At 35.0% G+C, this 22,097-nt stretch overlaps 1 protein-coding gene across 2 annotated transcripts in view; it reads left to right on the forward strand.

Annotated features, from left to right (window-relative positions):
- Positions 1-4,850: 4,850 nt before the first annotated feature.
- Positions 4,851-22,097, forward strand: part of LOC133804695 (uncharacterized) — a 61,185-nt gene continuing 43,938 nt past the window's right edge. The window contains exons 1-15 of one of the 2 annotated variants that reach the window (XM_062242838.1): positions 4,851-4,924; positions 5,004-5,228; positions 5,725-5,884; positions 6,542-6,634; positions 6,820-6,922; positions 7,094-7,256; positions 14,201-14,375; positions 14,948-15,076; positions 15,181-15,783; positions 15,886-16,491; positions 17,199-17,267; positions 17,390-17,503; positions 17,633-17,878; positions 18,093-18,140; positions 18,292-18,438. In XM_062242838.1, coding sequence (XP_062098822.1) covers positions 5,026-5,228; positions 5,725-5,884; positions 6,542-6,634; positions 6,820-6,922; positions 7,094-7,256; positions 14,201-14,375; positions 14,948-15,076; positions 15,181-15,783; positions 15,886-16,491; positions 17,199-17,267; positions 17,390-17,503; positions 17,633-17,878; positions 18,093-18,140; positions 18,292-18,438 — 2,859 coding nt within the window. In that variant the 5' untranslated portion in view covers positions 4,851-4,924; positions 5,004-5,025. Of the gene's footprint in view, positions 5,229-5,724; positions 5,885-6,541; positions 6,635-6,819; positions 6,923-7,093; positions 7,257-14,200; positions 14,376-14,947; positions 15,077-15,180; positions 15,784-15,885; positions 16,492-17,198; positions 17,268-17,389; positions 17,504-17,632; positions 17,879-18,092; positions 18,141-18,291; positions 18,439-22,097 lie in introns of both variants that reach the window. The other variant, XM_062242837.1, reaches the window with a different exon arrangement.

Consider the following 22,097-nt stretch of genomic DNA (forward strand, 5'->3'; position numbering starts at 1 on the left):
GATCATTTTAATAATTAAAGATACTTTTTTTTATATATATATAATTTTCTAAAACAAAGGGTTGAAAGTGGAATTTACGCTGAACTCTTTTCTGTATTATAGGGTCAATCTGAAAATGGAGGACCTATTAAGCTCATACATGATATTAGGGTTGTATATTGATTAGTTTGGTTGAGTTATAGCATATTTTAAGTAACCCAATGCAAATATTGGGTTGCAAACATCCAACTGTAACTCGCCCAAATAAGAAAAAAAATTTAACCCGCCTGATAATTTTGGCGGTTTGGTTGGATTAAACCGATCTTCAATATTTTTTTTTTAGTTTTCAAATAATCAAATTCAATAAACTAAAATATTATATTATAATTTCATTGTTAAAAATATAGGGTTTCATTCTTTTTATTTTTAAAAAAGATAATTTATGTAATATTATATAATATATATAAACTCTTATTTGGTTTATTTGTGTTATTTGAGTGGGTTGAAATATTTTCTAACTTGCTTAATTATTAGTGTTGACTGTCTTTTTCGCTATCAACCTTAAAACTAGAGATTAAAGAAACAAGCAATACGAACACAATGATTTTTATGTGATTCAGGTTATAAAATAACCCTAGTCCACGAGTCTCTAGTATTAAGAGGATTGAAAGCTTGTGATGGCAAGTTCCAATGGTGTATTCTCAGGCAACCTTTAGATTGCTCTGTGTACAAGGTGTTTTCTCTCTAAAAAATCGAACCCTTTACAATGAGACCCCCAACTCTATTTACAGAGGCCAGAGTCATTAATACTAATAATTTGTAATTAATATACATTGTTTCCGTTATTGGGGGATTAATACCAATTCAATGTATTGTGCTGCATTGAATAGAGACCACGACCCAAGCGAGATTTGCGGGGCCCACTGCAGAAATGTACCTACTTTATGGGGAACATGCCCCTGGTACTGTCATGGCATGTTGTATGTATTTCTGTGTCAGACGGCGTAGTGGAGTACAAATTATCGAGTCGTACAATCGACAACACTGTAGGCGAATCGCCCAAAAAGGTTGTCAAGTACTCCTTTGATGTTGTTAACCCGCATTGGCTGACACCTGACTTATCTTATAGATCCCGAGGGCAAGGTCCTTGGCCTGGAATATAACTGATGGTAAGAAACCCGTGGACTGCCAAGCAGCTCTCGAGACATAGCCTTGGAAAGACATTCTTAGCTCTCGGGACATGGCCTAGGGAGATGTCTGTGTCCTTCCTCTACTGAGGGGAGTAATCTTCGACTGTAGGACCAACCTCCCAAGGACTGATCCTCGGGGCGTGGCCTCATCGAAAGAAGTACACGTCCTGCCACATGTCCTACTCAGACGAATCAAGTGTCCTTGGGTGAAAATACGGACAACATTTTGATTATGTGGTTTGAATTTTCGTTAGGTTATCTGGGTTGCGTATTTTTACTGGTTTATTCAGTTTGGTTTGGGTAGGTTAATCAGTTTTGCGAAATTTTTTGAACATCCCTACGAAAATATGGCCATATCACAAACATGAAGCACGTCGCGTGAGTGGATTATGCACGTATATATATTTATATATATATATATATTATACTACTAGGTAAAAGCATGCACATTTATTTAGTTTTATTTAAAAAATGTATTAATTTGTTATTGTTATCATATAAATTTTTAATTAATAAACAATATTACTTAAAAAAATGACATAAACATATTATAAAAAATTAAGCCAAAACATTGTCTATAATTTTAAAAAAATATGATAATTTTTATTTTTTAATTTAAAAAAATGGTTGAATTAAGATTCCGTTAGAAACACACTTTTTACATAAAAAAAATATGGTGAATTCTAGTTTTAAAATAAATTATTTGATGTTGTTTATTAGTTTGAAATTTAGTCTTCATAATAATTTAAAATTTAGTATTTTTTTTTTATGTTTTGTTTTATATATTATATATGGTGATTCTAATTTTAAAATTTAATATTTTTTTTCTAATTTTCTTTTAGAAAAAATATTCAAAAATTTTAAATTAAAACTATGAATTTAAAAATTTTATTTGATCAAATTTTAATTATTTAATTTAAAAATTTTAAAGCCAAAAAAAAATTATATTTAAATATATATTATTTAATTAATGACTAGAACAATTAAAATAAGTAATTTCTCATTAAATAAATTAAATGACAAAATAATAAATATGTATATTTATGTCTTATACACTACTACATATATGTTTATATAAACAACATATATTAAATGACAAAATAAAGAATTAATAAAAAAGGAACAGAATAAATTTAAACACATAAAGATTTTTCAGTTATAGTTGAAAAAAACAGAATTGATAGAGTAATTTAAATACTTTAATATGAAATTTTAAAATATGAAATGAGAAATTGTTATGTCTCATTTATTATTTATTATTTTTAATTTATTTATATGATTTTATTATTATTTATTTATTTACCTTATTTAGATGGCTTTAAAACTAACGGTATTAGAAAACAATAAAAAAAAAATTAAATCTAACAGGAACTAACAATTTCCGTAAACTCACGTATATAATATATAAAAAATTAAAACTATAAATTTAAAAATATTATTTGATCAAATTTTAATTATTTAATTTAAAAAAATTTAAAGCCAACAAAAAATTATATATAAATATATATTATTTAATTAATGGCTAAAAAAATTAAAATAAATAATTTTTCATTAAAAAAATTAAATGACAAAATAATAAATATGTATATTTATGTCTTATGTCACTATTACATATATGTTTAAATAAATAAAATACATTAAATAACAAAATAAATAATTAATAAAAAAAGAAAATAATAAATTTAAATATATAAATATTTTTCAATTATAATTTAAAAAACATAATTGATAGATTAATTTAAATATTTTAATATAAAATTTTAAAATATATAATGAGAAATTATTATTTCTCATTTATTATTTTTATTTATATAATTTTATTATTGTTTACCCAAAAATAGGTCCTGATGACGTGACAGAATTGACCTACACATGACGGGCACGTGACGACTTTAAGTGAATGAATTCTGTTCGACCATCGACCAGAAAGTCATTGATTTATCAAGCATCACGCTTATGTGCGACCAGTCTGATCGCATACTTTCATTTACTTCATTTTGGATGTGCAATCTTGTAATATTTGCATTAATTTGTAATTTCTTTTATTACCTAGATACGTGAATCTTAAAGATAATTAAGGCCCATTGACCCATGTACTATTCTTGAGCCTACAAATAAGAATAAAAGGGCTCAAGGAATGGACTTTTGAACTTTTGATCTTTGTACTCTGAGAGAAAAATACAGTGTGTTTATTCACCGAGGTTGTAAGCTTCCCAGGGCTTGTGAAACTCGTGAACCCTGTTCATTGATCACAGTATTGAGATTCAACATTGTTGACGCCAGTGGCGGACGTAACGTGGAACGAGTGGGGTCAACTGACCCCAGTGAACTTTTATAAATTACATGTACATATGTTAATATTTTTGTAATATTTTAAGTATTTTAATAATTAGATGTATTGACCCCACTAAAATATTTACATTTTCTTTTTTCTTTTTTTAAGATTTTATAGTTTTGTTTGTTTATTTCAAACTTTAGCACAAGTACTTTGTTTTTAATTCATGAGAATATTATTCATATGTATTTTTGTTAATGGATGTTTTTTTTTTTTTGAATTTTTTTTTTACCCTAGTAAAAATATATTCTAAGTCCGCCCTTGGTTGACGCGGTTCTTCGCCAACAGGAAATTAAGAAAATAAGAGGAAGGGATTAGTGCTTATGTTGAACCGAAATAGATGAATGATCTTTTGGAAATGGGCTGGTGACACAATTACGTTTATAGGTGGTTCAAATGTTAAAATCATTCTACTCCACCAGTCAATATTATTGCTATATGCTTTATATTCTTTTACATGGTATTTCTTACACAATAGAATCCAACCCTTTGCAACTCCCAGGGTCTCCATATTTATAGGAGAGGGCACCTGGGAGTTGGTAAGAAGGTCATTCCGTGACCTTCTTACCTATCATGTCAACTCTGTGACATTCATGATTAATTCCTAAAACCTGACACATGAAGTGTGGTCTAATCAATAGGTAAGGGGATAATGGGCCGCACGGCCCAACCCAGTCGTGGGTGTCTGAATACGCACGTTCATGCTGCGTGTCCGAGAAGTCAGGGATATATTAGACACGTGATGTCTGATATATGCACGTTTACCTTGCGTGGTTGACTTTATAAAATGTCACAGCTTCCAACTCTAGCTCGTACCATGAGCTGGATGCCTCCCTCGACCCGTGGCCTTCAGAGTCCAGACTCAGTCTAATCTTGGCGAACCCTTAGGTTACCTCGAGCTAAGGAGGTAGGATCATTCGATGGCAGCTCCAGTCTTGGCGATGTCCACGTGGTAGACATGATTAGGCCGTATCTTAGCTTGCTAATAGCCCGCGGGAAAACCAGGGCGTACAAACATCAATAAGAACACTAAGTAGACGTAAATCATTACCATCCAATTAGTGCCGAATCACTATAAATCGTTTGTGTCGTTTACTTTTCCATTTAAATTTCTTCTTGTTTTCATCTCATTTTATATCATTTATCTGACTCTGTATCGTTGATTAATTTGAGGGTCAACAATTGTTATTTATTTACTTTATGTAGATCACTTTAAAACTAATGTATTAGAAATTAATAAAAAAAATATTAAAACTAACTATACAATTTCAATTAAAATCACATTTATAATATATAAAATTAAAATATCATTTATAATATATAAAGATAAGATATTATTATAAATTCTCTAGAGCAGTTTTTTGTGGTTGGGTTTGTGTTCAAAATAGAAAGTGAAGGAAACCCAGCCCAGGATTGCGCGGTTTGAACCTTGAATTCCATTCTATGCCCTCCCTTACCTACCTAAACCCTAATTTGACAAACGGAATTCTCATTCGTAGGTAGGCGTCGGACTCGGACCTCATGGCCGGAGCTCCAAGAGACCAAGTTCTCTCTCTCCTCGCTGCCGCCAACAACCATGGTGATTTGGCAGTCAAGCTCTCTTCTCTCAGACAGGCCAAGGATATTCTTTTGTCCCTCGATCCTTCTTCTGCGACCGAGCTTTTGCCCTATTTTGTTGAGCTCCAGTCCTCCCCCGAGCTCCTTGTCCGAAAATCGCTCCTCGAGTGAGTTCCTAAACCCTAAACACATAAGCTCTCTCTCGCTCTCTCTCTCTCTCCCTTCCTGTTTATCTTTTTTTTTTTTTTTTTTAAAGAGAAGAAGGGGGTGGGGGGGGGGGGGGGGGGGGGGTTTGTTGTTTATGTTTTTTTTTATTTTTGTTAATGTTGGTTTCCAATGGAGGCTGTACTGTGCGTTTAGTTTGGAATTGGGGGAGGGTTTAATAGTTTAAAGTTATCTGTTAACTGCATAGTAAGAGTATTGTTTTCACGCGTATCCCCTTTTTCCAACATAACTAAATAATTGAGCGTGCTGTGACGTTGTTAGGATTTTGAGATAGGCTTCCATGGTCCTGGCCGGTAAATGGACCTTGACAAGCCTCGAAAGTGTCTTTTTTATGCCAGGAACAATGTCCCAGTTGGCCCTATACGTGTGACCAGCTACCAGGGAAAGAAATGCAATAGTTAAATTTAACGAGTCTCATTGCTTTTTGATGGCTGGCAGGTTAGTGGAAGAAATTGGGTTGAAGGCGATGGAGCATTGCTCTGTACTAATGCCCGTCTTCTTGACACTTTTAAGAGATGACCACTATATCGTTGCGAAACAATCTATTGTTAGCGCCTCGAATTTCTTTTCTAGTGTTTTACAAGAGATGTCATTGCAGGTCTTTCTCTCTCTCTCGTTGTCTTACAAACATTTTTTCTCCTTAATTTTATGCATAAATTGTGGATACGTTTGAAAGAGATCGTTTTTCTGCCCAATTTATTTAGTTGCCGAGTTAATGGTTTTGTAATTCATCGCCAATCTACATGATATGAAACTTAATACAAAAGAAGCTTAAGGAAATTTTTGTTCACCCTTATTAAACTAAATGATATTAGCGTGTCACTTTGTTTTCATAGCATCTAGTGATGTAGCGGTAAATCTAATTAAATTACTTGGAGAAAAATAGCTCCAAATTCTTAATAAATAGTAAGTTTCTACAAGATATGTAATTTTTTCTTCTCTATTTTCAAGTGAATTAAGTGTTTGCAAATGAATGTGCAATAATGAAATTTTTACTGTTTTTCTGTTTTCTATAACTTGTTTTTAATATTGCTGGAGTTTTCCATCTTTTGAAAAATAGGATGGCTCATTAGTCCATAACTGATCAGAACATAATTCACTTACTCATTTTCATTCATGCTTTTTGTGGAATTTTTGTGTATTTCATATTCTTATTTTAATGAATTTGTGCCCAAATCCAATTCTCTCTCGATACGTTCCTCTTTTCCGAAATTTATTATGTACTTGGCTTGAATACTTGTACGATTAATAATAGTTTCAAAGATGTGGTAAAGTGGAGAGATGGCTTGAAGAACTTTGGTCGTGGATGGCTAAGTTCAAAGATGCAGTATTTGCTATAGCATTGGAGGTAGGTAGGCATTATAGGTGCCGGTAAATTCTGCAAAGTTGTTTGTACTTCTATTTTTTTATTATTTGTATTGTGAGGAACAAACATGACTTTGTCATTGCAATTTCTTTCATTCTTTATAGTCACTTTAAGAATAGTTCGTAAACTTTCAACAGCTGAAGTTTTTCTTTAATGTGATTTTGTAGCCTGGCTGTGTTGCGACAAAGTTGCTTGCACTGAAATTTTTGGAATCATATGTTTTGCTATTTTCATCCGACTCTAGTGAAACTGAAGCTCCTGTTGCAGAAGGTATTCAGACCTACTTGAAGGTCCTGTGGTTTTACTGAGAAGATGGGAATAGGTTTTAGACAATTATCTTATCTTTTTGTCTAATTTCTATGCTAACCTTTTGCCAAATATGAGTTTTCATGTTCTCAGAATGTGATCATTTGGATATTAATTTTAAGCTAGTTGTAACAGGAAGCCGGCGGCTTTTCAATATTCCGCTGCTGGTTGGTGGTCACCCAGTTCTTGACCCATACATGCTCATGTCAGAGGCAAATAGGACTCTTGACATTCTATTGAATTTGTTGCAGTCAGCTAGCAGTTTACCTGGTCCTTTGACAATCACCGTTGTGAATTGGTGAGTATTGTACTAGCTGGTATTAAGGGTTTTACTTGTTTTTATCTTAACAACTCACTTTCTGACAATGTGTCGTCCATATCTGAGTTCTGTAATGATGTGAAATTGGTGAAGGTGGTGACATGGGCAATAATTTAAGTAAATATTTGGCATGTGGGTATTATTAAGCAAGGTTGAGAGAAGCTACATGTATATTTTCATGTTGAACCATCTTTTAGTATGCATATTTTATTGTCATTGTTGAGGAAACAAAAGGCATTTGTCTATTCATGTTCTCTGCATTACTTTAGTACTTTATCATGTAAGCGAGCTAGCATTCCCATCTGTAAAATATACCTTAATCTCCAAACATGCTTATAGAAGTGTGACAATAGATTTTTACATTTAGGTTGGATATTATCTCAATTTTTACTTCATACTTTTTATTTTTCGAAGATTTTAGAGGTTTTTGACAATTTACCTATATTATTTAGCTTATTTTAATGCAATTGTTTGGATTTTTAAGTTTTACCCTATGTTTGGTAAGGATGAAAACTGGGAGGAAAGAAGAGAAAACTGGAGAGAACTAGAAAGGTGAGTAGTTTGGTTGGAGGGAAGAGAGAGGGGAAAAGAAAATTGGATAGAAAAATGTGGTGGTACCCAGCTGAAATATTTTCTCTCCATTTTGGAGAGAAAACCAAATAGAAAACGTTTGACTTTATTTTTTGAAGTTTAATGACTAAAATGACATTGACTTTCACATTATTTATTATTTTTATCTTCACATTTTTGTATATCTTGAAAAAATATTATATATTTTTTAGTTTAAAAATTTAAATTATAAATTATTTATATGCATTTTTTTAGAATATAAAATAAATGGAAAAAAAGATTAGTATGCATGATAAAAAAATTATTTTCATGCTAATTATGATAAAGTTATAAGAGAAAAATATAATATTTAAATTATGAATAATGCATAAAGCTAAATATATAAATATTAATATAATGGTAAAAAATGTCAATTTTATCTTACATACCAATCAATAGAAATAAAATAATTTTCTTTCCTCTCCTTTTACCAAACAAGTAGGAGAGAACATATATTTTTTTCTTTCCTTTATCTTTTCTATCCCTTCTATATTTTCCATCTCTCTTATTTTCTTTCCTCTCTTCCAAACATAGGCTTAATGTTCATGTATAATATGATGGCTCTAGCATCCATTATCTGTAGGGACAGCTTGTCCTTTCATATATTTTGTTCACCTCTTCCATTAACTTTGGTATTTGGCTTTTTTTTTTCTTTTCTACTCGTTTAAAATTAAAATATGGTATTATGTTTGTTGACACAACTAAAATTGCACCCAGATTGTACATTGTCTATTGGAGTTGAAATTTGTTCCAGTTAAGTTATTCTTTATTCTAGTCCTCCATACCATACATGAAGGTGACTTGTCATATTTGCATTTCTTAGTTGTAACACAGCTAAACTTATTTCAGAATGTACATTATGTCGTGTGAAATTTGTTCTGGTTACCTTTATAATCCTCCATAGGAATGTGACGTCAAACTTGTATTCCTGAAATCTATTACGAGTTTATGTATTCCCCCCAATTTAAATGTGATGGTAGTATGTCTCATTACTGTTACTTATATATCTTCAGAATAAAGAAGGCATTAAAACTTTAAAGGTACAAACAGTAAACTGGATTTTTTCATCTGTTTTTAACCATCTTGAAATTTATGAGGGGATCACAGAAGCGTGGGAACAGGTTGTAGAACAAGTTCAACTGCTTGTTGTGATATTATTGCAGCATGCTGATGAGCTCTCTTATGCGGAGTTAATGGATACTGCTGCATTGGTGATTCAGATAATGAGATACAGGGATATACTATGTAAGCTGCACGTTGTTTGGGTACTTTGGAGCCCCTTGCTGATGACAACGTTGCATAAGTGATGGATAAAATGGTGGTCTTGTGTGCTGAGGAAAATATGATATCAAGCCATGCAGTTTATGCTTGTAAACTGTTAGAGAGACCATTTACTTTACCATTGTCTAAGTTCTGTTCTGTATGTGCATACAGCTAATAATGTCCAAGTTATTCGAAAATGTATTGATTATTATAACAGTTGACATACATTTGACACACTTAATAATTAAAAATTTTCTTTAGCTAGATATTCTGAGTAACATTTTACTTCACTGCTCTCATTTTGTTTTATTTGTGACTCTTTGCTGCATTATATTGAATTCAATCTGTTTTTAACTTTTTTCTCATTTCTTTATTATCCTTTAATTATCTGGTTGTGTGATCAATATTATGCATCTTTGTGAATAATTGCCGTTGTTGGCTTTGAAAATCGATCTCTGTTTTTGATGATGGTAATATGGTATATACCTCTTTTTCAAATTAGATTATAAATCTATCATCAAATCCACCTTATAATTTGTTAGCCATATCTATGATCTGATATCTGCAGAGTAAAATATGGTCGAGTAACATCATCTTTGAAAATCTTATAAATGCTAATCTGCAAATTCATTTTCTTTAGGATATGCATTCAAGCAACTTTGATAAATAGCCTGCCAGAGTAATTGGGTGGTTGACTTGTGTTGTATCAGTGCTTATCAGCCCTTACAATCTCTACTAATTCCTGCAGCATTCATTGGTGGCATGACTGTTGGTACTTTATATGAGTTTTCTGTTACATTGGAAAAAACTTTGTTGAAGTTATTTTATAAACCTTGATTCTATTTTCAGATACAATTTAGGATCATGGTAATGGTAATGGTCATTGCCATTTCTCAGTATGGTGTTATCTATGATCAAATTGATAACTTCAAAGATTGAATAATTTACTAAATTTTGTATGGTGTTCACTCCACATTTAATTATTAGTTTCCCTTAGCTATTCATTATAGATAGAATTTGCTATCTGTTTTTCTAGAGTCAAAATTTCTGAAGAAGTTAAGTATAAGTTTAAAGGCTGGTATATGTTTATATATATAATCATTAAAAAAGTGGTTAAGAGTCAAGAGCAGAGATACTGTAGTACCTGTCTTAGAAAGTGTGTCCTGTATTGGAACATCAAAGGTCATTCTGATGAAGCACTGTGTCAACAATTTTATTTGATGCTTCAGAGTGTTATTAATATATTTGGTGATCCTCTGCTGCTAGGCTGAATGCTTCTTCTGTTGTAATTATGAGCATGCCTTCTGTTTATTGCTTTAGTTTGTCTCAATAGTATTCTAGGGAAGGTGATCACTTACCAACTCATCATGCGTAGTTTTGTGGCAAAATTGTGGACTGTTAGGTCTGCTGGCATTTGCAGGGATTTGAAAGCTTTTAATAGCTATATATTGGGATATGAGAATGAAATCTAATATCTGATGGAGGACTATGAGAAGATACGTAGTCAATTTTCCTTAGTACGAAGCTATTGAAAGTTTAGAATCTGTGATTCATATTAATGTTCACTTTTTCTTGGGGATGTACTGTTTTAAAGAGAAATGCACCTGTAAAGGATGTAAGCATGTCAATTGTCAAGTGTTTACTAGTGGGGTGCATCTACATGAAGGCACCACCCTAGCGACAAACATTCAATTTTAAATTACTATAAGCAGCATATATATTTTGTTGCTTTTGTTCAAATATGGTTAAATTGTTATTACTGTTTGGTTCTCACTATCTTCTAGTCAAATATGTCATGTATGGTAGGCTTTTGAATTGGTATTTGATTGTGGAATATATTGACCCATGATTTTTTAATGCTAGATGAGCTAAAACTAATAGATCTATCACGGAATATCTGTTGGTAGCATTTTTAGCTTCAAGTCATTTACAAGTCAAATCTATTGATGATCCTTTTAGCTAGATCTCAATTATGTGAACATGGATTAATTGAGAGAATGGCGAAGCTGTAAAATTCGTTCTTACCATAGGATTGTAAATCTACAGGTAATGTGCAGGGAGCTTTCCTAAAACACAGCAGAGTAAAATCTGTGGTCCTTGCTTGGAAGTTTATTTCCTTAAAGAATTAAAATTCATTAGATTTTCTCGAAGGTGGTATATCATTTAGACTGAAATGAAAACTGCTTGTGTACAGGATTGGGGTTGGGAAACTTCAGTACTGCTGGCATTCTCGTGGAACTTGCTAGTTAAATGCGAATTTGAGCAAGTTTTGCTGTGAGGGTGCCTGTGCTAACAACTTGCTGGTAGTGAGACCAAGTGCTTGAATTAATCTTGATGTGAAGTATGCCTCCCTAAGAGAGGCTTAGGAATAGGTTTACCAATTACACAAGTTTGTGGTTTTCTTGTCATGACGATCGAATCATTATTTTTTTTTTGGCAAACCATTTGTGTATTTACAAAGCATTTCTTTATAATGTTGTTTTGGGCAACTTCAAGATGTTGACTGAGATGATGTATGCGGGGCTTATTCTAATAGCATGTTTTGGAGTTTAGAGGAGCAATTCTTGTTCAACATTTACTAATTTTTCTGGAGGAAAAAAATTGCTTTTCATAACCTAGGCATGCATAAAATATTTGTGCATGTAGCAGCAGGTAATTCTTGGAGATCAGTTTATCATTTTAGTAAATAGAGTGATAATTTGGTAGTGAAGTCTGTTCTAGTTTCAAGGCTTGAGAGGAGTATATTGGTCTGCATTGATTAAAGGTGTGGAATTGGAATGGAATTACTGTTAAACTATGTTTAGGCTTAAGGCTTTGTAAGTTTAAGGCTTTGTAAGTTTACTGGTGTTACGTAATGCAAGGAACTGGAAGTAGTTGCGAGCTGAGTTTATTCTTTATTCTTATTTCATTGAATTTTATGCTTTATCAATTTATGGAATATTCATTAGTTCTGTCATGTCCATTTATTTAATTAACCTACTCTTAGAGAGTCACAAGGAAAGTGTTAAGTTGCCCCTAAATTTGTTTAGTCACTCATGAACGTTTGCGATATAGATCTGTCAATGTTTCATATATTACATTGCTGAATTGTGTGTGCGACTTTAGTCATGTTCCTCAATGGTTTTGACAGTCTTAAGATTCCTGCTGATTGTACCTTTCAGCCACAATTATGTTTCATATATTTTTGCCAGATTCCTGCTGATTGTGCTCCTGAAGGTTTAGTCAATTTGATTTATTATTTCTTTGACATCTGGAGTGCTCTTTTCCAAATCATGCTACCTTGTATGTGTTTACTACCCTTGTAATATTGCTCTTGTTATGTATATGAAAGTCGATGTTGCATTTTAGCTTTAATTTGATTGATACTTTTACTCAGTCAAGGTTTTGTGTATTTTATACTGAGCATAAATTACAGATGTCTATTAGTGGCCTTAACCATGTTGACAAAGGATGTAAATTTTGTTGTGCATGCACACTATGTTGCCCCAGTGAATGTGTTTTGTTTACATTGAGTGTTGAACTCATCATCTTGTTTGTTTATTAAAAGATATAAACTAGAACTCTTTAGATGATACTGAGGGAGTTCTAAGTAATAAATCAAATAACAAATGATCTCTTATTATGACCATAAGCTCAAAAAGAACAAAGCCCTGTGGTGGTAGGTTTAGTTTCACCTAGTTCATCATTAGTATGGTATTTTTATTTTTGGAAACTAGGCTCACTGCCTAACCCTACAATATTTGAGGATCAAGAAACTCAAACCTCAGACTTTGTTGGAGCAAACCATATGCCTGGCCATTTGAGCTATTTCTCTTGGGTGTCATCATTAGTATGGTTGAAGAACAGTTAGGGATGCTCATTGGGAAAGTTAGCAATCTAACTTGATTATGTAGGTCGACAAAGTTAAATTGTTTTGGGGATGCTCATTGGGCAAGTTAGCAATCTAACTTAATTATGTAGGTCGACAAAGTTAAATTGTTTTGGGGATGCATAATAGGGTTATATATAAAAGTCTGTAAACATGCTAAAATAACTTTGAAATTGCCACTCATTATTGGGAGCAATAACTTCCATTACCTTCTCCTATGCTCTCAATCTCATTCTTGGGAGCTGGTATAGTTCCATCTTTTTGGAGCAAGCATGTGGGGTGGGACGTTTTACTCATTCGGCCTTCATTTTCCAAGATGTTTATTTGGTCTTTGTATTATATGGGAGTTGCTAACCTCAGAGAAGGAATAATTAGATAATAAAGGAAGAGAAGCAAATAGACAAAACCTTGCTACTTTATTATTTATTTTTTAAAATAGCACTGCTGACATACTTGAGCAAAAATTGTCAATGTAGGCTAGCTTTTATTACTTTTAAGTTTTGTAAAACAGGTAGGATAAGATCTATTGAAAATCAGCAATTAGACTTCAGTTAGGGCTCTTTTTGAAGATCTAGTTTTTCTCCTTTGTTCAGTTTTATTAAAAATATGTAATATCCTCTTTTGAAGAAAATGTAGTGTCTAAAATGTGGTTGTTGTTCGTAGAGTCCTGGGTATCATGTATTATGTATTTAATATATTATTTTACTATTATTGTGTTTGATGAAACACTGTTGTAGAGCCATACAAGAGTTTCTGATATTTTTTAAATCATATATTTTATTTTTATTGTATTTTATCACTTTCTTATTCTGTTGGGAGCTAAAATTCACTGACATGTTTAAGTTCCTGTAGATAATAGTTGTGGTAACAATCAAGGTGTTGCTTTGCATATGAAGTTTCAACCTTTGGCTGTTTTGTGAATTGTATTAATTTGTGTGTATGATGTTGAATGTTTGCCCTAAGTTCAGAGTCATTTCTTTATCCATAGGAAGATGTGCTTCTAAGTTGATTTTCATCTTTCCAAAATGAAAATTTAGTTATTGGTTTCTGCCCTTCTTATCTTTGGATTCTTGCATCATATTTGTGTTCTGCTTAAAACATTGATTTCATTTTATTTTGTACTCCTAATCCTGCTGTTTTAACTATTAACCACTCATCTCATACTGCATTTATTTTTTGATAGTCTTGCAGCTATAGCAAGAAAGAGACCTCTTCACTACGGTACAGTTCTCACTGCGCTGCTTGATTTTAATCCGAACTTTGAGCTGCTGAAAGGTTGTCATACTTCCAGTATCCTGTATTCCATAAGAACTGCGCTGTTGGGATTTCTTAGGTCTACTAACCCGGCTATAATGGAGGTAAAGATGTTTTTCATTTACAATCATTATTAATTTTAGTGTTATGAATATTATAGTTGATGATACGAGACCTGTCACTGTTGCTGCCGTCCTTTATTATTATAGTTGTAGCATGGGTACACTTTTTATTTTTTGAATTTGTCATCTCTATTCAATATGGATATTTTGATTTTGGGTTGCTGAACTGTTGTGAACGTCCTGATTGGATTTTTTGTGCTTTTTGATACAGTAAGGTAACATAAAAGGTTAGGTTACTAGCAGTAACACTAATAGCTTCCCTAATTGATCTCCAATAAACCTGAAAGTCCTAGATTATCTGTTGACACTGGCATGTTACATATACACAACAGTTGTATGTTCTTTGAAAATATTTGAAAATTCTTGCATTTATACTTCCCATTACCTTTAGTGAGTGCATAATTGTTTCCATTTTGCACAAATGATAAGGATATTCCTTTGAACAGGCAACAAAAACAGGCTCAAACTAGTAAAATGAAATTAAGTATATAAGTTGTGACTCTTTTTCTTTTTATTATTAATTCTTTTTTCTATTTGTCTGTCTTTTGTATCAGTCAAGAGATAGGTTGGTTCGGGCTCTACGAACTATGAATGCTGGAGATGCAGCAGATCAAGCTATCCGGCAAGTTGACAAAATGATCAAAAATGCTGAACGTGCTTTACGTGAGGCTCGGTTGGGGAAGGTAATTGTTGGTAGCAGCATCCTTAGCTTAGAAGTTGTTCTTCTCTTTCTCCTTTTAGTATAGTCTAGTCAAATGGTTTTTGTTTCTCTATCTTCCTTTCTCAGGATGATCAACTGTCAAGCCAGCTACCTGTTACAGGGGATCTGTTAAAAAAGAGATCTGTGCCTTTGGACAATGAAGACTCAGCTAATAACCATGAGATACCTTCTAAGAAAATGCGTCATGGTCCAGAGACCTATTTGGGTGTCCCTGTTCAAAGTAATGATTTTTTGCGGGATAGCAGTTCTGTTAATGGTCTCTCCCATGATATTCCCTTGTTGGATGGTGAATTAACTCCTGTAGAAAAGATGATTGCAATGATTGGTGCTTTGCTTGCTGAAGGAGAAAGAGGCGCCGAATCACTTGAAATCCTTATCTCAAAAATTCATCCTGATTTGTTGGCTGATATTGTTATAACTAACATGCGGCACTTGCCTATGACTCCCCCTCCCTTAACAGGGGTTGGGAATTTCTCAGTACCTCGCCAGATAAGCTCTTTAAATAATGCAGGACAAGTTAATTCTGGGTCTCCTCGAGCAAATTCTGTGCAATCCCCAACTCTCCCTTTGCAGATGCCTTTTTCTTCTGCTACTATAACTAGTTCTTTGGTTTCTGACTTGTCTACTGCAAATAATTTTCCTACTGATTCAAAACGAGATCCACGGAGGGTAGACTTCACCCCTTTTTTTGTTATCAGCTGATTTACTTTTTCCTTTAATACATTTTGATTTTTTAGTTATTTTAAAATAACTCCCTAATATCTTTTTCAGGATCCTCGTCGGCTAGATCCACGGCGTATAGCTGTTTCTACTGGACTTGCATTGAATCCTATTGTAGAGGATGCTACTTCCTTGCAATCTGAATCTGATGGTTTTATTCCTTTGAGTAAGCCTAATTCACTTTCTTTTGGGACAAGATTTGAAAATTCTTCAGAGCCTGTTATCTCCAAGGAGGAGGAAATAGAAGGTCCAATGATTTCTGGGATGGGTCAATCAGTTCACAAGGAGGAGGTTCTTGAACCAGAGGAAATTGCCCCTGCAAAACAGGTCAAGACTTCAGATCCCACAGATTCTGCTGTTCACACTAGTGATGACTTTGTTGCAGTAGAGTTTCCAGATGTTGCAGTGAAAGATGAAGTTGATATGTCATATTTTCCAGAATTTGATCAGCATTCTCCAGGCCTTTCAAATGAATCTGCATCTGAAGATACCTGTCATGATCTACCTCAACTTCCACTATATGTGGAGCTAACCGAAGAACAGCAACAAAGTGCTAGAAAATTTGCCGTTAAACGGATTATTCACTCTTACAAGCATTTATGTGTGACAGATTGTAGTCAGATGCGCCTGGCATTACTTGCTAGGTTGGTTGCACAGGTGATTATTATGTAATTTTTCAGTTTCATACAAGTTTTTAATTAACATATCTTTAGGTTGCTAAGCAAGTTAATGTTTGAACACAAAATTAACAGCTCTAAATTATTGCTCAATTTGTGTCTCAATGTGAGATTATGAGTAGCTAAGTGATAATAATAAAACATCTGGTTTCGTATCTGCATACAAAATTATCTTCATTTAATGGGACATAATGCAATGTATGTTTTGCAAATATGGCACACTTCCAGAATAAGTTGTTAAAGGTACATTGTCCGCTAGAGAAATTAAGTTTCTATTCCAAATGCATTGCCATGCATATATGTCAAAGCAATAACTGCTGCACTGATCCTTTTGCAAAATTGTGATTCAAATAGAGTGTCAGGTCCAGGGTGCTAGTGAGTCATTCATGGGTTAGGTCAAAAGAATCTAGCTTATCAGTTGCTAAGTAGTCACTGTTCTGTGCTCCAATTTCCAGTTATGGCACCACCCTATGTTTTTCCTTTGCACCATGAGGGGTATAGAAAATATATGTAATGACCTCTATTCTTGCGTAAAGTTTCTCTGGTTGTCTTCCCTTTTTATAACAACTACTATCTATTTATCTTGATGATATTTATCCAGTATTTTGATTTCTAATGCCTTGCATTCTCTATCTCTCTATATGATTTTTTTGGAAAGTGCACTTGTGACGTTTCTGCTTCTCACAGATGGATGCAGATGATGAAGTTGTTGTGATGGTGCAAAAACATATTGTGGTGGACTATCAAGAGCAGAAGGTATTTGTTTCTTGAAAAATCAGAAGTTGTATCTTACTATATTGTTCATGTTTTATCAGTTTGTTCTATACCTCATTCTGTATTTGTTATTTTATATTTTAATGCTTGAGAATTGGTTTCAGGGGCATGAGCTTGTATTACACATCTTGTATCATCTCTATTCACTCACAGCCCTTGATTCAGTTGGAAACATTTCTTATCCTGCTGCTGTGTATGAAAAATTTCTTTTGGCAGTGGTGGGCACTTTTATCTCCTTTTACTTTATAACAGCTTATGTATCTCGGATTTGCCATATATTTATGAAAATATGCACATTTACAAATTCATGTAGGAGAGTTATCTCTCTGTTCTTTCTATTGATGTAGGCGACATCTTTGCTCGATTCCTTTCCAGCTTCAGACAAATCTTTTAGCAAACTACTCGGTGAAGTTCCAGTTTTGCCTAATTCTGCTTTGAAACTACTAGGTGATCTCTGCTATGCTGATATAACTGACCAACATGGAAAAGATATCCGTGATGTGGAACGTGTTACGCAGGGCCTTGGTGCCGTCTGGAGTTTGATTTTGGGACGTCCCTTGTATAGGCAAGCCTGCTTAGATATAGCTTTAAAGGTACTACGGACTGGGCATTTTATCAGCTGTTGTGAAGAGCGTTATTGCCTACAGGCTTCTTTTATCTCTTCTTGATGTTTATCTGATATGTATTCTTGTGACTTTGTGAATTTGCTATTCTTGTTTCCATATGCATGTTTTGAGTTCACATTAGTGTTTGTTTATTCTCAATTTTGTATTATTTTATTCATTAACTAATGTTTTCTTTCTGTAGTGTGCTGTTCATCTACAAGATGAAATTCGTGCAAAAGCTATTCGCCTGGTACAAAATTTAACTATGACATCTTGCTAACTGTGGTTGCTTTCAAACAGTTGGCTGGATTTTTCTTCTTTAAATAAAAGTTTATTTCAATCTTGTTTTCACTCTTAAGAATCTTAACTCATATTATTTAATTGTTTTTGTGGTTTGACAGGTGGCTAACAAACTGTATCAGTTGAGTTATGTAGTGGAAAATATTGAGCAGTTTGCAACTAGTATGTTGCAATCAGCTGTGGATAACCAATCTTCAGATTTAGAGCATCTGCAATCTGGGTCCACTGAACAAAGAGCTACATGGATGGTATGGTTCTGATAGAACAATTTTAGAGAATAGAATTTTTCTATCAACACAGTAACACCAAGAATGAAATCCCTCACAGAAAACCTCTTTATTAATGGTGAGAAAAGAAATACAGTCTAGCTTTCGAGATGCTAGAATTACAACCTTTTGAGAGGGCTGCTCTCTCCTAAGTCTAGATCTCTCTATCACCAGCTGCCTTCTAAATGAGACCCCTGCCTTATTTATAGGCTTTGGTCCTTTTACAATATAACAATCTAATGCCAGCTAGGAAAAAGAGAGACCAAATACAACTCAGCCCTAAAACAGCCAATTAGATTAACTAATAAAACAGAATAAAACTAAATAAAACGGGGTACAATTAGCACCATAAAAACCTAATTATTTCGGGGCCTCCTAGTGTAGACGGCCTGGATTGGAGGCTTATCAATACCCCCCAAAATCCTTCACCTTGTCCTCAAGGTGAAAAGAAGGAAATTGCTCGAGAATGGTGTGGTATGGCTCCCAAGTTGCTTCATAATCAGGTAGAGTCTTCCATTTGATGAGTACTTCAGAGGGTTGGATGGCGTTGGCAGCAGTGAAACGGGTATTAAGGACTGCTTCAGGCTCTGTTTGAAGCTCGAGGTCAGCTGTGAGTTGTGGTGGAATGGTGGGAATGGCTGGTTCGTCACCAATGGCTCGACGGAGTTGGGACACGTGGAAAACGGGGTGGATCCGGGCATGATCTGGGAGCTGAAGCTTGTAAGCTACTGTGCCGATGCGCTGGACAATAGGAAAAGGCCCATAATAGCGAGCTGATAGCTTCTCGTTGGAGCGTTTGGCAAGAGAACGTTGGCGATATGGTCTGATTTTGAGATAGACCATGTCCCCAACTGAAAATTCCAGCGGCTTTCGTTTGGTATCTGCTTGGATTTTCATGCGGTGTTGAGCACGAAGGAGATGCATTCGGAGATCATCTAGGATGACATCCCGAGATTCCAACAATTCGTCCACTGAGGATACCAATGCAGTCCCTTTTTTGTAGGGTAATAGGATAGGAGGGTCCCTCCCATATAGAGCCTTGAAGGGGGTGCTTTTGAGTGCAGAGTGATAGGAAGTATTGTAGCAATATTCAGCCCACGCCAACCACTTTGACCACTGTTTTGGTTGCTGAAACGAGAAGCAACGTAGGTATGTTTCTAGACATCGATTGAGCACTTCGGATTGACCGTCAGTTTGTGGATGGTAGGCAGTGCTCTTCTTCAATGTAGTGCCTTGTAGCTTGAATAGGTGACTCCAAAATAAGCTTAGGAAGATCCTATTGATTGAGGAATGCCATGTAACCACACTATTTCCTTCATGAAAGAATCAGCTACTGTAGGGGCTGAAAATGGATGTTTGAGTCTTATAAAATGTGCATATTTGGACAACCTATCCACCACAACTAGGATAGTATCCCACCCTTCAGATTTGGGAAGTCCTTCAATAAAATCCATGGTGACCTCATCCCAAACTTGAGCTGGAAGTGCTAAGGACTGTAATAGGCCGGCTGGAGATGTGGTGAGTAAGTTGTTTTGTTGACATGTGGTACAGCCTTGGACAAACTTGTGTACATCGTCACGAAGTCCTTCCCAAAAGAGTTCGGCAGCCACTCTTTTGTAAGTCTTGAGTTCCCCTGAATGTCCACTAAAAGGGGTATTGTGGAACTCAGCTAGTATCTTAGGTATAAGAGTGGACTTCTTTGGAATAACTAAGCGAGTTTTGTAGTGAAGTAAGCCATGGTGAATGTGAAAACCATGGTGGGTCTTGCTGCCCGTTTTGAGGTCTTCCCATAACTGTTTAAGTACTGAATCTTTTTCTATTTTTGTTGCTAGTTCTGGCCATAATTCCCATTCCGTGGTGACCATTGTGTCAATGGAGGCCACATCTACTTGTCTTGACAAGGCATCGACCACTTTGTTGTGAGCTCCTGGTTTATACTCAATCTGAAAGTCCATTCCCATGAGCTTTGACACCCACTTTTGGTACTCCGAACCAATTACTTGCTGTTCTAGTAAGAACCGGAGGCTTTGTTGGTCAGTTCTTACTATAAACCTTCTTCCTAGTAAGTAGGGTCTCCACTTAGTTACAGCATATACGATGGCCATTAATTCCTTTTCGTGAATGGATTTTCTTCGACCTTGTACCCCTGAAACCTGGCTGTAATAAGCAATTGGTTTATGATTTTGTAGCAAAACAGCCCCCAAACCGTGTCCTGAGGCATCCGTTTCAATGACAAATGGTTGGGAAAAATCCGGTAGAGCTAGAACTGGAACTTTAGTCATCGCCTCCTTGAGTTGCTGAAAAGCGTAATCAGCGGCTGTCCCCCAAGAAAATTGATCCTTCTTCAGTTGGTCTGTTAGTGGTTGTGCTATGCGAGCATAGTTGGCTACAAATTTTTGGTAGTATCCGGTAAGGCCTAAGAAGCCTCGGAGAGCCTTGATTGTCTTGGGCAGTGGCCATTCGGTCATGGCTTGAATTTTCTCTGGGTCAGCTGCTACTCCTTGTTGAGAAATGATATGACCGAGATATTCCACTTGTGGTTGTCCGAAAGAGCATTTTTTTCTGTTGGCTTAGAGCTGGTGGTTTTGTAGGAGGTCAAAAACCTGAGATAAGTGTTGCTGATGGAGTTCTAACGTCTTGCTATACACTAGAATATCATCAAAGAATACCAGCACGAATTGGCGCAAATAGGGTCGGAATACGTCATTCATTAGAGATTGGAAAGTGGTTGGAGCGTTGGTTAACCCGAATGGCATGACTAGAAATTCGTAGTGGCCGTCATGTGTTCGGAATGCTGTTTTGTGCACATCTTCCTGCCTCACTCGGATTTGATGGTAACCTGATTTTAAATCCAATTTCGAAAATATTACAGCACCATTAAGTTCATCTAGTAATTCATCAATCACAGGTATTGGATACTTATTTGGTATGGTGGCTCTATTTAATGCGCGGTAGTCCACGCAAAATCTCCACGAACCATCTTTCTTTTTGACCAAGAGGACTGGACTTGAGAAGGGGCTAATACTCGGCTGTATTATTCCGGCTGCCAACATTTCAGAGATTAATTTCTCTATTTCAGCTTTTTGTACGTGTGCGTATCTGTAGGGACGAACACTAATGGGGGCAGAACCCGTCTGGAGGTTGATGGCATGCTCGTGTGTCCTTTGCGGGGGCAGTCCTGCAGGCATATTAAAAGTAGCTGCATATTTATCAATAATAGATGCAAAAATTCCAGGTACCTCTATGGCTGAAAGGCCCTCATCCTTGCCAACAAAATTCAACTCCAGTAAAACCCCTTGCTTCTCGACTTGTAGAGTCTTCACCATATTCTTTAGGGACACCATTGAGCGGTCCAAGGACGGGTCTCCGTGGATTGTGACAGTCCGTTTGCCCAGCTGAAACTCCATAGTCTGTAGTTTCCAATTTGTTTTAGTCAGCCCAAGAGTGGCTAGCCACTGTAATCCGAGTATAATATCTGCACTTCCCAGTTGTAAGGGTAAGAAATCATCCCAAATGTCCACTCCTTGGAAATGTATATTCAGATTTTTGCAAACCCCGCCGCATTTCATTGAGTCTCCATTTCCCATTGTGACCCCGTACTCCTTTGTCTTGGTGACGGGCAGGTTCATTTTGGCGACCAA

This window comes from Humulus lupulus, chromosome X, assembly GCF_963169125.1.
Source record: "Humulus lupulus chromosome X, drHumLupu1.1, whole genome shotgun sequence".
Taxonomy (NCBI): domain Eukaryota; kingdom Viridiplantae; phylum Streptophyta; class Magnoliopsida; order Rosales; family Cannabaceae; genus Humulus; species Humulus lupulus.